Source organism: Callorhinus ursinus, unplaced genomic scaffold (genome assembly GCF_003265705.2).
Source record: "Callorhinus ursinus isolate GAN/ISIS: 27379988/994484 unplaced genomic scaffold, GSC_fseal_2.0 scaffold11, whole genome shotgun sequence".
Classification (NCBI taxonomy): domain Eukaryota; kingdom Metazoa; phylum Chordata; class Mammalia; order Carnivora; family Otariidae; genus Callorhinus; species Callorhinus ursinus.
In genome coordinates this window covers 47,411,471-47,426,975 of record NW_027397073.1, presented here as the reverse complement: position 1 = coordinate 47,426,975, position 15,505 = coordinate 47,411,471, and the positions used below count along the sequence as shown (strand labels likewise).

General features: G+C 42.8%; 1 protein-coding gene across 3 annotated transcripts in view; it reads right to left on the bottom strand.

The window, feature by feature from the left end:
* TMEM241 (transmembrane protein 241) overlaps window positions 1-15,505 on the bottom strand; it is a 116,233-nt gene that overhangs the window by 85,060 nt on the left and 15,668 nt on the right. For all 3 annotated transcript variants that reach the window (XM_073898409.1, XM_073898407.1, XM_073898408.1), the window contains exon 4: window positions 6,617-6,698. In XM_073898409.1, coding sequence (XP_073754510.1) covers window positions 6,617-6,698 — 82 coding nt within the window. The remainder of the gene's footprint in view (window positions 1-6,616; window positions 6,699-15,505) is intronic.

Below are 15,505 nucleotides of genomic sequence, written 5' to 3'. Positions count from 1 at the left end.
GATGAGTTTGGAGGCCATCTCTGTCGTTCATTTGTTCATCACCTAAAGTAGCTGGCCTGTGTCTTATGGACCTTACTGTGACATTTTAAAAAATACCAGGGGTTCTTCCACCTTGATGGTGAGATGCCTGGGCATAAGAAAAGGTTCAGGGGATGGCAGCTTGTTCCAGCTCATTTCACTTTGGAGCATAAATGCACAGGCCCGAACAGAGGACAAACTGGCCTACTCTCAGTGAATTGTTCTTTTTCTCATACTTTTTACCCAGGTGCATAGAAATGAATGAGTTAAACCAAATGTACATATTCTACGGTGCCCAAAAGAATTCTGAGCAAAGCAAATGAGAACCTGTTATCATCCCCTCCTCTTCATATAATCCTCAAGAAAACCTCTATCAGAGTCCAGGGTTTGTTTGTTTGTTTGTTTTTAATAAATACTTTTAAATTGAGGTAAAATATACACATAAAATTTACCATTTTAACCATTTTTAGCTGTACAGTTCAGTGGTATTAAGTACATTCACAGTGTTGTGCAACCATCACCACCAGAATGCTTTCAATTTGCAAAATTCAAACACTGTCCCCATTAAATACTAACTCCTCATTCTCTCCTCCCTCCAGTCCCTAGCAAGCACCATTCTGCTTTCTGCCTCTATGATTCTGACTACTCTAAGCACCTCACAGACGTGGAATCAGACAGTATCTGTCCTTTCGTGACTGGCTCATTCCACTTAACACGATGTCCTCAAAGTTCATCCACGGTGTCACATGTGTCAGAATTTCCTTCCTTCTTAAGGTTAAATAATATTCCATGGCATGCATTTGCCACATTTTGTTTATCCATTCCCCGATCCGTGGGCACTTGGGTTGCTTCCAACTTTTGGCTATTGTAAATAATGCTACCATGAACACAGGGGTACAAATATCTGTTCGACTCCGTGCTTTCAATTTTGGGGGGGGTATAAGCCCAGAAGTGAAATTGCTGGATCATACAGTAAGTTTATTTTTAATTTTTTGAGGAACCATCCTAGTGTTTTCGAGAGCAGCTGCACCAGTTTAGATTCCCAACTATGGTGCCCAACGGTTCCAATTTCTCCACATCCTTCCCAACACTGGTTATTTTCTGGTTTTCTGAGGACAGCCATCCTAATGGGTATGAAGTAGTATCTCCTTATGGTTTTGATTTGCATTTCCCTAATGATTAATGATGCTGAGCATATTTTCCTGGGCTTATCAGCCATCTGTATATCTTCTTTGAAGAAGTGTCTATTCGAGGCTGTTGGCCATTTTTGAATTAGGTTGGTTTTCGTTGTTGAGTTGAGGACTTATCTCTATATTCTGGATATTAATCCCCGCTGAATGACAAAACTAAAACAATTTAGTAACAAGTTTGATGCCCTCTATTCAAGGGAAAACAACTCTTGCATTTGAAGAGTATGGTGCCCCAGAAGCAGTGGAGCCCTCCTCCCAAGGGGTGCTGGACAAGACTGAGTTTTATGAAGCATGAGAAGTGGCAACGGGGAAAAGCTCTGATTGGCTGGGATGGCATAGCTGGCCTTCTTTAGGATGATCAAGGAACAAGGAAGTAAGTATAGATCCCAGAGTTGCCTTGGCGTTTTGGGATTGGTTGTCTGGATGTACTGTGTTTCTGGTTAAGTGGGGCATTTCCAGGAATGCTAAAGTTTGCTTTCCTGATGTAGCACCCCAGAAAGGAGGAGCTCCATCTTGGGCCTAAAATTTTATTTCCACATCCCTTATCAGATAAATGATTTGCAAATACTTTCTCCCATTCAGTGGGTTGCCTTTTTACTCTGTTGATAGTGGCCTTTGGTACACCAAAGTTTTACATTTTGATGAAGTCCAATTTATCTATTTTTTTCTTTTGTTGCCTGTGTCTTTGGTGTTGTATCCAAGAAATCATTGCCAAATCTAATGTCGTAAAGTTTTCCCCTCAGAGCTATTTTAATAAGTCATTTTATAAGGGTTATGGGGAACATCATCTTTAAAAATTTATTTATTTACTTATTATTTTAGAGAAAGAGAGAGCGGGGGGGTGCTGAGGGAGAGAATCCCAAGCAGACTCTCCACTGAGTGCAGAGCCTCGATCTCACGAGTCTGAGATCATGACCTAAGCCAAAATCGAGTCAGATACTTAACTGACTAAACCACCCAGGCACCCTGAGAACGTCATCTTTAGATGGAGCAAGAAGATAACTAAAATCCTGAGGGAGGGTTTACTTTTTTGCCACTGAGCCTACACCTTAAAAAGTAATCCTTGCAAATGGACTCTGGCGAGCTCTGGTAAGAAAACAACATAAAAGAGAGCTGCCTCAAATGAGCAGTAACAGTGAACATAAGAGGAAGAGTCTCCATTTTACATCAACAATGACATTCTTTTCCTTTGCAGATCCAAGTTCCTTTATGTAATATTCGAGCCAAACAAATGGGGAGGGGACTCATGGGCTCCAGTTTGCCTAACTAATTTGCTCCATCTGGGTCTAATTATCCATGTGCGTTTCCTCACCAACACCCCATCCAATCTCCATCGCAACGTGCGGAGTGAATGTCATGCCCGTGGAAGACAAACCCTGACAAGCAGATAGGGAAGGACCAAGATCAAAGAGCTGGGTGAGAAATCAAGAGCAGTCCTGTCAAGATGCCTTAACTTGGATTTGCAGAGTCCTGCAACGACGGACCCTGGCTTCCGAAGCAAGAAAACAACATGGTTTGAGCGGCCAGATCACCAACACCAGGATGGCCTCTCACTGGCAAGCTCACTAACGTCTGACTTTGCACATCTGTTCTAAACGCTCACCAGCACAGGCTTTGAGACAATCCTGTCTAGCTGACCAGGCTTCGGCTGGGAAATTACAACAAGAGTATTAATGACTGGTCGAGGTTGTACTGACCCTCCAAAGACTGACACTCACGCCATCAGAACCATCATCACTGACCTTATTCAGCATAGGATAGCTGGAGAAGCTGACCCAAATTAGCCCAAGTAGAAGGGACAGCAAATACACGGTTCCTCTCCACTCCCCCCAGCCCAGTCCTCATGGGCTGATCTCCCCTGGTTGATGTGATTTAGGGAGGAAAAAGGGTAACTTTTGGAGGTGAACTGTTGTGGTTGGATAGGTTTGGGTTTGCACCTCCGCTTTAACATTTATGCGTTGTTGACCTTGGCCAAATAATTTGGATCTCAGTTTTCTCATCTGTAAGTGGGAGTAATTAAGTCTGACTTCATATGTCACGAAGAGGGGTGATGGAAAGTGCCTGGCACATACTAACACCTCAAGGTCAGGAACCATCTCTTATTTGTCTTTAAGCACCTAGCACATAGTAGATCCCTGATAAATATTTGCTGGATGGATAGCCCCAAGAATAACCCCCTTCCCTTAACTCTGTACATCATTTGGTTGTGAGGTGGAAAAATCAGTAAAGAATTTTCCCTGCTGCGCCTTTACAGAGTTAAATCTGCTTCCTCTTAGGAGTTGCACATCAGAAGAAGAGAGCTTCAAAATCTTGTCAGATAAAGGAGGGCTTTATGGAGCAGAACTCCCTCGAAAGTGTTCTGCATAACAATACACCCACGGCTTTTAACGGAGCACTTTCCCCCAATTCCTTGTGGATTCATTAAACTGACAGCTTGGCACCAGCATATTGATGCCTGTTTTCTATCTAACACAAGCTGTATGAGTGCCTCGTGTTTAACACACTCTATAAATTTGTAAGCAACTATGTAAAAACAAAAAACTCAGAAAACAAAGAAAAGATGCTGGGTTGTTATTTCACTCAGAAACAATAATGAGTGTCTCTTTTCTATACTCCTCCCACTCTAATTGGGTATATTTGGGTTTGGGTTGTTTTCCTTTGTTCAAAGAGTTTGAATTGCAGCAGCTTCTTCTTACCCTTTAAAGAAGGCTGTGCCCTAGGCCAGGGCCACTGATAGTACCAGTCCTCCCCCAAAATAAGGAGCTCAAGCCAGAAGGTAAATCAGGGCACTGCTTCCTTCTTCAAAAAGTCTTGCTATGAAAAAAAAAAGTCCGCTCAACTAAACAGTGTGTTTAGTGCCAAAGTTGATATACACTCTGGCACAATCTCCTTATGGACAACTAACAGAGCTCAGAGACTGACACCACCATGTGTGGAGCACCCTCTGAGAAGCAGTGTTCTTGGTTACAGAACTCCCCATCTGCCTGAGAATGTACTGGACTGACCTTTACAATGGACTTCTGAGGGATTTTAGGCTACCTAGTAACCTTAGCCCTTCTTTTGGTGAAGCATCCCAATATCAAGGATCTGCCACCCCCTCTCTCAGTCTATGGGATCCAGACAGGGATCCTGTCTGAGCAGGGCTGGCCAAACAGTGCTCCGAGTCTCTGCAGCCACAGAGAATGGTCCGGGAACACCCGTATCCAGGGCCGACCAATCAGCATAATTCCATCTTCCTAGTGAGCTTTCAGACCTGGGAAGGGCAGTGGCCCTACTGGTGTATTCAGAGTGAATCCTGAGGTTCCTGCAGGAGCTACAAGGAAGAGTCTCTTTCCATTACACTTCATGTTGTAAGGATGTGAGCCTAGAGTCAACAATACCCATGAGGAGAGGGCCTGGCTGTGAAATGGAGCAAAGACAAGAGCAGAACTAAAAGAGAGACAGAAACTGGGTTCTGAGAATGTCACTGGAACCTCTGGATCAAGCCTTGCCTGATCTACAGCTTTTCAATTCTGTGAACTAGTTCATTTCCTTTTTGCTTAGACTAGTTTATGAGCTTTCTGTAACTTGTAACTAAACGAGTCTAAAGTTCCGCCTGACTACTCTACCCTGGGCTATTCTAAAATCCACATACGCTGGCCCTAAGGAGACAAATCTGAAAAGGCAAAAGGTCTGGAGTCAGAGGAGCTACCACGAGCTGGGGCTAGAGGCAGGTTACCAAGACTTTCCACACCTGAGTTCCTTCCTCTGTCAGCTGATTAACATCTGCTTCATCCGCTGCCTGTCAGGTGACTGAGAATCACATAAAAAGATACAGAGGAAATCACTATGGAAACATACAAAAAAAAGCACTGTACAAACAAAAAATGTTATTATTAGCACAACAATAGTTATTCAAACTTCAAAATTATGGCGTCTATAACTATCCAGATCCTATAGGAAATTTTCAAAGCCTCTGAACAAGAATACATTGTTTTTCAAACGAACGAACATAGGGGGTGAAAAGAAGAGAGGCAAACCAAGAAACAGACTCTTAACTGTAGAGAACACACTGCTGGTTACCAGAGGGAAGGGGGATGGGGGGATGGGTTCTATTGGTGATGGGGATTAAGTAAGGCACCTGTTGTGACGAGCACCGGGTGTTGTATGAAGTGTTGAATCACTACATTCTACACCTGAAGCTAATATTACACTGTATGTTAACTAACTGGAATTTAAATTAAAACTTAAAAAAAAAGAATGCACTGTTAATTTATTAACACCTGTATTCTGCTATACGAGGGGGAGCGCCCTCTGCAGGCCAGCAGGTGTAAAGTGAGGCAGCAGACACGGAAGCCGACAGAATGAAGGGGCAGCTGGAAGCCAGTGCAGGTCTCAGGTTCTGGGCTGAGCACCAATAATGTGCTGTGGGTCATTTCTTGGGCCCACCCAGGACGTTTCTCCCCCATTGGACACATCATCCCAATGACTCAAGCTTATGAATCATGAAAGAAAAATTATGATTTAATCACCACTAGTAACCCTCAACTGCTATTTTGCAAACTTCATGGTTGTCCTAACAATAATACTGTTGGGCGGGTAGGCAGATTTCGTGTTTGTTTTAATGTTTTCATATCTGAGACTGAAGGGACCAACATAACAACAGACTTTCCATAAAAAGACTGAAGAGTTCCATAAATTTTGCACTTTTCCAAAGGTCAGAACACAATCATTTTATGATAAAGACAGTACAGGCAGTCAGGGGACAAGACGGAAAGAGGCATTATTGACTTTTAAACCTCGTTCTGAGTCCCTCGTCAATGGCCATATCAATGGATTCTCTTTTGATGGAAAAAATAACTAAATTTTTATATTTTCATATAACATAACCGGAAGAAGTTTATTCTTCACAGTTCCCTCCTTTGAGGAGCTCAAACGGGCAGCTGGGGTGGGAGAACAGGGGGACACTTGTTTTATTAGTGTCCCCACAGACTGGGTACCAACGCTGTGCCAGGCATGTACACTGCTACTGAGCCCAGCACCCCCCAGTCCACATCACCAATGGGCAGGGTTACAGTTCCTCAGAAGCAAGGAGTAGGCTGAGCCCGCTCTCCCTGCGCCCGAGGACAGCCTGCATTCAGGCAGAGTGGACTGGCCCTGTCTGTGTCAGCCTCCATAAAGATCACCTCTCTCTCTCCCTGCGTCTCCATCTATGCCTCTTCATCTTGTAAAACAAGTTGGCCCGACCCTGTTACCTGGTTATCCTCAATTCAGGGAGAGGGGTCAAAGGCCGCACGTTGTTCCCCAATCTAGCTGTACCATTATGAAAGCTGATGTTGTGTCCCCTACTGATTCAAGGTGCAGTAAGTTAAAAAGCAAAGGGGAGGAGGGAAGAGAAACTGTCTCTCTAAAAAGTCTCTAACACTTACCAGTTTGGATAATGCTCTGGAACCAGCATAGATTATACCCACAAACAGCACCGAAGCAGGAAGCCACGCTGAAACATCAGATCTGGGAAGAGGGAAAGAGGCCATCATATTTCTGTCATTTCCTGTCCAAAAGACATAGTTGGGAGGCATGACCCTTTGGATGCACCAAATACAACGACGGTGCTTGTCTAATATCTCTGAGCGACCCGTGAAGTGTGATGCGTCTGTGTCCACTAAGAGTGAGGGAGGCAGACAGAACCATCCAGCCACCCTGCCTGTTCCCCAGGCCACAACGGAGCGAGACAAGCTGGAGATGGAAGACAGCTTCCTGCAGTTTGGGAGAGAGAACAGATCTGATTTTTTTTTTTAAGGGGCAGTGAACATTATTCTTTGGATTTTAAGAAGCCAGAAGCTTTGAACTCACGCTGAATTATTAAAAATGTAAAAAGACTATTTACCTAGGCAATGTATCAAATGGCTCCATGGAACCACAACAAAAGGAAGAAAGTGTCAAAGGACAGAATTTTAAAAAGAATGCCAGAACTCTGGGCGCCTGGGTGGCTCAGTTGGTTAAGCGACTGCCTTCGGCTCAGCTCATGATCCTGGAGTCCCGGGATCGAGTCCCGCATCAGGCTCCCTGCTCAGCGGGGAGTCTGCTTCTTCCTCTGACCCTCTTCCCTCTCATGCTCTCTATCTCTCATTCTCTCTCTCTCAAATAAATAAATAAAATCTTTAAAATAAATAAATAAATAAAAAGAATGCCAGAACTCAAGCTGGGTGGCCATGTGCTGACGTTTTCCACCGTTAACCTGGAATCTCTAAGGACTTCTGAAGGGTGCATTTCTTTGATTCATTTGTGGCCACACCCAAAACTGCTTTTTCTCAATGCAGTTTAGAATCTTGCTCTCTTCAAGAAAAGCAAAATCCCGGTTTTTACATAGAGCACCAATCACTTGCTGCCCCCATCCGTCACCAACATATTCGGTCCACTAATGTCAGTTCCCTAGAGTTATTCTAATAATAGATAGAAATAAATGAGAGCGTTCCAGCAGAATTCAACATAATAATCCCAGATAACTCAATGAACTGCTCTCCTGGGATGGTGCCTGCTCAAGAAATGTTCTTTGTTAACTTTATTAGCACGGGCAGGCGCTCCATCGGTGATCAGACCTGCTTTTGTAAGCTCCCTAGTGAACCTGGTGTTAAAATGTCTCTAGTCTCTAGTGAGGCTTCCAAACCCTACTTCCTGAATATATTCATTCAACAAATATTTACAGCAATTTGCAAGGTGTTGACAGCACCAGAATTATTATTAACAGCAGCATCATAGTTAACATTTACTGAGCACTTGCTACAAACGAGGCACTATGCTAAATGTTTTCTATGCTGTGTCTTTAAAACATCTGCACAACACGGGGCGCCTGGGTGGCTCAGCTGGTAAGTGTCTGACTCTAGATCTCAGCTCAGGTCTTGATCTCAGGCCCGTGAGTTCAAGCCCCATGCTGGGCTCCACACTGGGCATGGAGCTTGCTTAAAATAAATAAATAAATAAAATCTGTACAATGACCTTGTGAAGAAAATATTATTATTATTATCCCCATTGTGCAAATGAGAAAACTGAGGCATAAAGAGTTTAAATAACGTGCCTGTGGTCAGAAGAGCTGGTAATGGCAAAGGCAGGATTTGAATTCAGGTCATCTGACTTTTAAAGCCCTAGCTTTGAGTCACCCTTTCATACTTTGCCCTCAGGGACCTCAGGATGTAATGGGAGACACTGACCTATACATAAATAAGCTGCAAACACAGCATGATTTTGCTCTCTTAGCAGACCAAGCAGCTAATTACCTGAGGAATATTCTCTGTCCTTCCTGGTCCTGCTGCAATCACAGATGTCTGCCCTCGCACCCAAAAAGTGAACAGAGAAAGGAAGATGCCATTCTCCATCCTAATGGGCCAAGCAGAACATCAAAGCAATTGCTATTCTTCTAGGAAAGGGCTTTCCCATTAGACATTAAGCTCACAAGGGTCAAGGGAGACAGGATTCAGGCCTCTGGCCCGCTGAGCAGCAGAAGGCAGCCCACACCGCAGGGAGCACAGGGGAGGAGGGAAGGAGGGCAGTGCGTGACATAGCAGGGTGCCCAGCTGCCGCAGGCCCAGTACTCTGGGACGCGAGCTCAGTGAGGCCCCAGGCATTTGTGCTCTGTTCCCTCTTAAACAAAGAAAACGCCTGTCCAGTCGTATGCTCCAAGAGACATCGGGGCATCTGAGTGACCATGGATGTGAAAAAGAAAACATGGCTAGAGGACACCTTGTATCTTTACCCTCTACCCTAAACACAAAGAAATTACTTTAACTGGGGCACCTGGGTGGCTCAGTCGGTTAAGCGTCTGGCTTCGGCTCAGGTCATGATCCCAGGGCACTGGGATTGAGCCCCGAGCATTGGGCTCCCTGCTCAGCTTGCTTCTCCCTTTCCCTCTGCTGCTCCCACCCCCTCCACTTGTACTTTCTCTCCCTCTCCCTCTCGTTCGCTCTCTCTCAAATAAATAAATCTTTAAAAAAAAATTATTTTAACTATAAAAAATAAACACAGATTTAGTTGGACCAAAGAGACTTCTGGGAAAGGTTACAAAGCAGCTGTGTGAGCATTTGGATCCGAGCATGGCACTGTGACCCAGGCCCGGGAGCTTGTGTTCTCCACAATCATGTCACTCAGGGCCCACATTCTAAGTGGACAGAGCCAAAGCACCATGCACCGATGGTGGAAATTTTGACACCTGCAGGAGCAGCTGGATGCCTGACCCTGTCTTGGCCCTCAGGAGCTCTTCTCAGAGACAGCTGTCTCCCTCCTCCACACATCAACAAAAAAGTATAGCTGCTATTGAGAAGAATAAATATGAATCACTGGGGACAGTGCTGCCAAAACAGATACGGGCAAAATCAGTGTGAAAGGATGGGGGGGGGATAATTAAAAATCAAGAAGAATTCTGCATTCATATTGTTCCAAAGTATCAAAGTTCTCATTCCACTGAAAATTCACAGGGTATTTGTTAGATGTAGTTGATGCAAGAAAACACTCAAGGGAACCCAGTAGACAATCCGTATGCCAAGAAAAAGCCTTCCCATGAGATTTGCAAATGAATGTACATTTATACATCTTAAGTCAAAATAGATTGTTTCATCCAAAAATGATTTATCTTTCAATTAACCCATTAATGATCAGAGTCAGATAATATATAATATATATATTATTAATGTGTCTCCCACCTCTCAAATAAACTGTAAGTTTCACAAAGGTGGGAGCCATGCGTGTTTTGCTCATATAAATAAATGTCAAATATTACACAGATGAAGGTTTTAAGGAAACTAAAGGACTAAGATGCACCCTAAGGGCATCTGATCTAGTCAGTGAGGATAGGGAAACCTTCCTCTAATAAGTGACATTTGAGATAAAACTCAAAGTTAAAGTGGGTACAGGGGGTGGGGTAGAGAAGCAGAAGGGACCCAACATTCCCCCCTCTCCTTGGTCTGTTACTCAAAGCAATAAAAGTCTCTTAAGGTTCAGTAAGATTCTGTCACAAGTTTGTTCTTCTCTAACTCTTCATTCCCAAATTCTTTGCAACACTGACCTCACTTAATTTATACACCAGCAGGAGAATCGGGCAAACAGAATGGCAGTCACAGGAGAGCACACTGTGTCTCCCTCCCAGAGAGAACCTGCCCCAAGGAGTCTAGTCCGATGACAGGTGAACAGCATTTGAAGAACTGTTTATACTTGCTGCTTTAGGAATCAGACTTGGGCTCTCTGGCTTACAGGGTTTTCCACGACTATCAGTTCCTGTGCTATCCTAACATGGACAGGTCAGACCTTCCAACGGTTACCTGGGGCAAATAAAATGCAAGACAACTGAGTTTTCCATGCTTTTCCAGGTTGTGTGGAGACAAGGTGGGAACAGGGACTACAAGAGTAGTGTTTTTTTGTGCTTTTGCCATCTCTTAAAATATTTGGTTTTTTTAAAGATTTATTTATATGAGAGAGAGCGTGCACGCAAGCACAAGCGGGGGGAAGGGCAGAGGGAGAGGGAGACAGAATCCCAAGCAGACTCCCAGGGGAGTCTGATGTGGGGCTCGATCCCAGGACCCTGAGATCATGACCTGAGCTGGAACAAGGAGTCGGTTGCTCAACCGACTGAGCCACCCAGGGGCCTCTTAAAATACTTTTTTAAAAAACATTTCTTCAGGACAAAATGAAACTATAATTTTAAAATCTGAGTTAATTCTGCTAAAATGGAGGATTATTTTCCAGGGAGATACAGCAATAAGTGATGGAAATTATACCTGGTTCTGGGCACTGAGGAGTATAACCTTATAACATGCACATGGTTACCCAAATCCTTGGGAATTATAATCAGCTCTCTTCACTGCCAAGGAATGTTTCAGCAGTTAGCTAACTTTAGCCAAGAGCTCTAAGAGATGGACAAACTTCACACATTTCCCTGGACTGTGCCCTTTCCATCTAGGGCTGGAAGTATCTAGGGGTCACCTAGGTCACTAGGCATGGGGGCAGAGGAAGGATGCACAAGTCCAGAGCAGCGCATGGCACAACAACACTCAATAAATGTTCTGGGTTTTGCTACACATAACTCCAAAGACAGAAGCCACTATGGAAGATTTATAGATCCACCTACATGAAATGCACTGGCCAAAAAACACCATAAAGAAAATCAAGAGCTAGGGTGCCTGGGTGGCTCAGTTGTTAAGCATCTGCCTTCGGCTTAGGTCATGATCTCAGGGTCCTGGGATCGAGCCCCGAGCATCGGGCTCCCTGCTCAGCGGGAAGCCTGCTTCTCCCTCTCCCACTCACCCTGCTTGTGTTCCCTCTCTCTCTGTCTCTCTCTCTGTCAAATAAGTAAAATCTTAAAAAAAAAAAATCAAGAGATGATTAATGACCTAGGAAAAACTACAGGCAACATATAAAACAGGCTGGAATTTCATGTTCTTAATGTATAATGAATGTTTACAATTCAATAAGAAAAAAAAATCAGCTCCACAAAAGAAAAATAGTCAGTGGGCAAAACCAAGTATTTGTGTGTGTGAGTGTGTGTGTGTATTTCTTTCTCTCACACAGCACACATAAGAAATACAATAGCCAATAAACATATGAAAAGTTATACATATGTATATACACATACACACTACTTGGCTATACTTCTCAAAAGCTTTAAAAATATGCATACTCTATGGGCGCCTGGGTGGCTCAGTTGGTTAAGCGACTGCCTTCGGCTCAGGTCATGATCCCGGAGTCCCGGAATCGAGTCCCTCATCGGGCTCCCTGCTCGGCGAGGAGCCTGCTTCTCCCTCTGGCCCTCCCCTCTCTCATGTACTCTCTCTCTCTCTCTCATTCTCGCTCTCCCAAATAAATAAATAAATCTTTAAAAAATATGCATACTCTATACAATAGTTAAAGGTAGTTAGCCACAATGACGTTTTCATTTGCAAGGAAAATAAAACTGCATTCTGGCCTCACCATTGGTCATCAATTATGCCAAGCACCTCAGGGTTTACTATTGCCTCCCCGCCCAGAACCCTCTCCCTCCAGACACCTGCATGGCTCACTCTCTCACATATTCAGACCTCTGCTCAAAAGTCATCTTATCCATGAACAAGGAACAACCCCCCCACCCCCACCCACTAGAACACACTCAGGCACACACACAGACATGCCTACTCCCCTACCCTACCTGGCTTCATTTTTCTCTACACTTACTGCCATCTGACACATCATATACTTCCATTTTCCTTTGTTTCTTGTCCATCTATCTCAACGAGAAGGTATGCTCTATGAGGGCAAGGATTTTTGTCTGTTTTGTTCACTGTGCACCCCTCCCCCCACCAAGAACAATGTCTAGTATATCTGCTAGACACTCAAATATTTGCTGAAGCAATCATCATGTATTACTTTGTAACTTAAAAAAAAAGATTTTCCCTTCTTTCTCTAGATGGATATAAGGGGAAAAACAACAGCCACAAACACACCAGAAAACTCAAGGCATGACCCTAATTCACATTTCTTCCTATGCTTTTCTGAAGCCCTTCAGAGACTTTGCTCTGAACAGAATTGCTAGTGCTTAGAGCTACTAGGTTTTTAAGGGCAGGGATGAAAGTGAAAAATACCTGCATCCTGCCATTTGCCTCTTTGAAATGGCCCTAATGGGAATTCTAACAATAAACAATAAACATTTCTAATAATCAAGTTGTAACCTCTAACTGGGACAAAGGAAAACTAACTGCAGTGAAAAACAAACCAACATGTTTTCTTCAAAAGACATGAAATCAGAAACATGGCATGGAGGCAGTCATTTTGTTTTCTATAATAATTTATCTCGTTTTCTTATTAAAAAGGCATACCTATCCATGCTAGAAAATTTTCAAAATACAGGTAATCAAGAAAAACATTACAATGACCATCCCACTACCCAAAGATAACCACTGTTACTACCTTGCTAAGTCTACCCTCCAAAGAGTGCCCATATGCACGTATATGAACACGCAGTGAAAATGGGATCCTACCGAACACGAACGCATTGTTCCATAGTCTGCTTAACATCTTTCTGTGTCAAAAAATCATCACTGATTTATCACTAATTGAGTAATAGCCTATTGCTGGACATAGAAATGAATCCTCTTTTTACTATTCTAATGCTGTAAGAGTTATCCTTGAATACACTCTTTTCATATTCATGTTTTTGCAGTGGAATTGCTGTTCAAAGATCCATGCATCAAAGTGCAGAACTGGTTATGAAATCGCCTTCCAGAGAACTTACCCTGACTCTACCCTCTGCTATGGGCTACATGCTTGTATTCCCCCAAAATTCAGATGTTGACATCTGAAACCCAGCGTGTTGTACTTGGAGGTGGGGCCTCTGGGAGGTAATAAGGTCATGAGGGTGGAGCCCTCATGATGGGATTAGTGCCCTTTAAAAGAGACAGACCTTTCTCTCTCTCTCTCTCTCTCTCTCTCTCTCTCTCTCTCTCTCTCTTTTTCTTTCTCCCTCCCTCCCTCTCCCTCTCCACAGTGAAGGATACAAGAAGACAGACCAGAAGAGGTCCTCGCCAGAACCTAACCATGCTGGCACCCTGATCCCGGACCTCCCAACCTCCAGAACTATGAGAAATCAATGTCTGCTGTTTAAGCCACCCAATCTCTGGTATTTTTGTTATAGCAGCCTGAGCTTAGATTATTTATATACTTATACTTTTTAATATATATAAAATTTATATGTTTATATATAATCTATACATGTAGATTATATATTTTATTTATACATTTATTACATATAATTATATAATATATAGGTATTTATATAAATAAATAGATATATATTTATTATATATATTTCCTAAATAGTTATTATATAAATACATACTATATGTTCATATATAAATAAATATATATCTATATAAATATATATAATACATATTTAATATATAATATTTATATAATACATATTTGTATATTTATAAGTACATACTTATTTTTATATAATATATATGCTCTTCCACTGCAACTCTAAGATTCTACAAAAACCAAATACCTGCACATTAGGAACAAACCAGGCACATTTTCTCCATCTATAATTTATAAGGTGGCACCATCTGGGCCTCCCATGCTCGTTTAGTCTTTCCTTGTCCTATGTGCCAACAAAGGAGGCAAGCTGGAATTAAATCCTGAGGTGGTCCTGGAAGAATCTCGGGTCTCTGTGGTACGAGGACCTCTGAGGAGCTGCTGAGCCGGTGAGTGTGTGTATCTGTGTGCATAGGGAGGGATCTCACGGCAACTCCTCGGGGGAAAGGACTATTTGCCACGGGGTCTGGTTTGAAAACTGTGGTGATAACATAGCTTTTCTTACATGATTTGTAAGCACAAGTATTGCATCTTGTTTGAGTCGTGGGCTTGTTTGTTTTCTTGCTGGTGCACTCTCCGGTCTCTAAGAACCCTGATGAATAAAGCATTTTACAAGCAGCTAACAATAGTCTGTTGCCATGAATTATAAAACTGTCGTTATCAAGATGAAGCCTAATTAAATTAAATCACTTGTTTTTCAAATAGAGCATGCATTATGGAAGGAGCATCTGCTCCCTCAAAACATTCAGAAGTTTATCTGTTCATGGGTGCCTGAAGGGCTCCTTGAGCCAAGTTCTTGAAAATTCTCTGCATTATGCTGACACCTAGTGGAACTAAAAACAGTTTCCAAACAAAAAATACCAAGCCACCAAGATGCCAGCGTTCATGAAGACTATTGGAATTGCCTAAAGCAGTAACACCTCACAACTGTAGAGTCAAATTTGCTTTATAGTTTACAAGGACTTCTGCATTTCTGCTCCTCCTCCTTCCTCCTCTTCTTCTTTTGACTTCTACATATATTAACTCCCTACTTACAGCAGATGCCTAGATTTCATTTGTTGGGGTCCATTATTGGTAGATGTGGTCCTCCAAGAATCTTACTCACTATTCTCCCTCTTTCCTCCTATTCTTAGACCTTTCCTCCTTCATTCTTCATTCTTCCTCGGACTCACAGAGGGTCAACTCCCTTGACAAAGTTCAGCCCTAATATTACTTGAACTCAAGAACCCTATGATGATACTGTTTTTCACAAGGCATAACTTAGAACAAGAGTCAGCAAACTATAGCCCAGGGGCCAAATACCACCTGTACCATATTACTATAATGTATGCTTTAAACCTCTTACAATTTAATTTGATAATTATACCTCAATAAAGCTGAAAAAAAAAATCCTGTCCTTCTACCATCCCTGGCCTCATGGACTCTTCTCCTGAGAACTACCATAATCACCACACCAACACCAATCAGATTTTATTCAATATTATGTC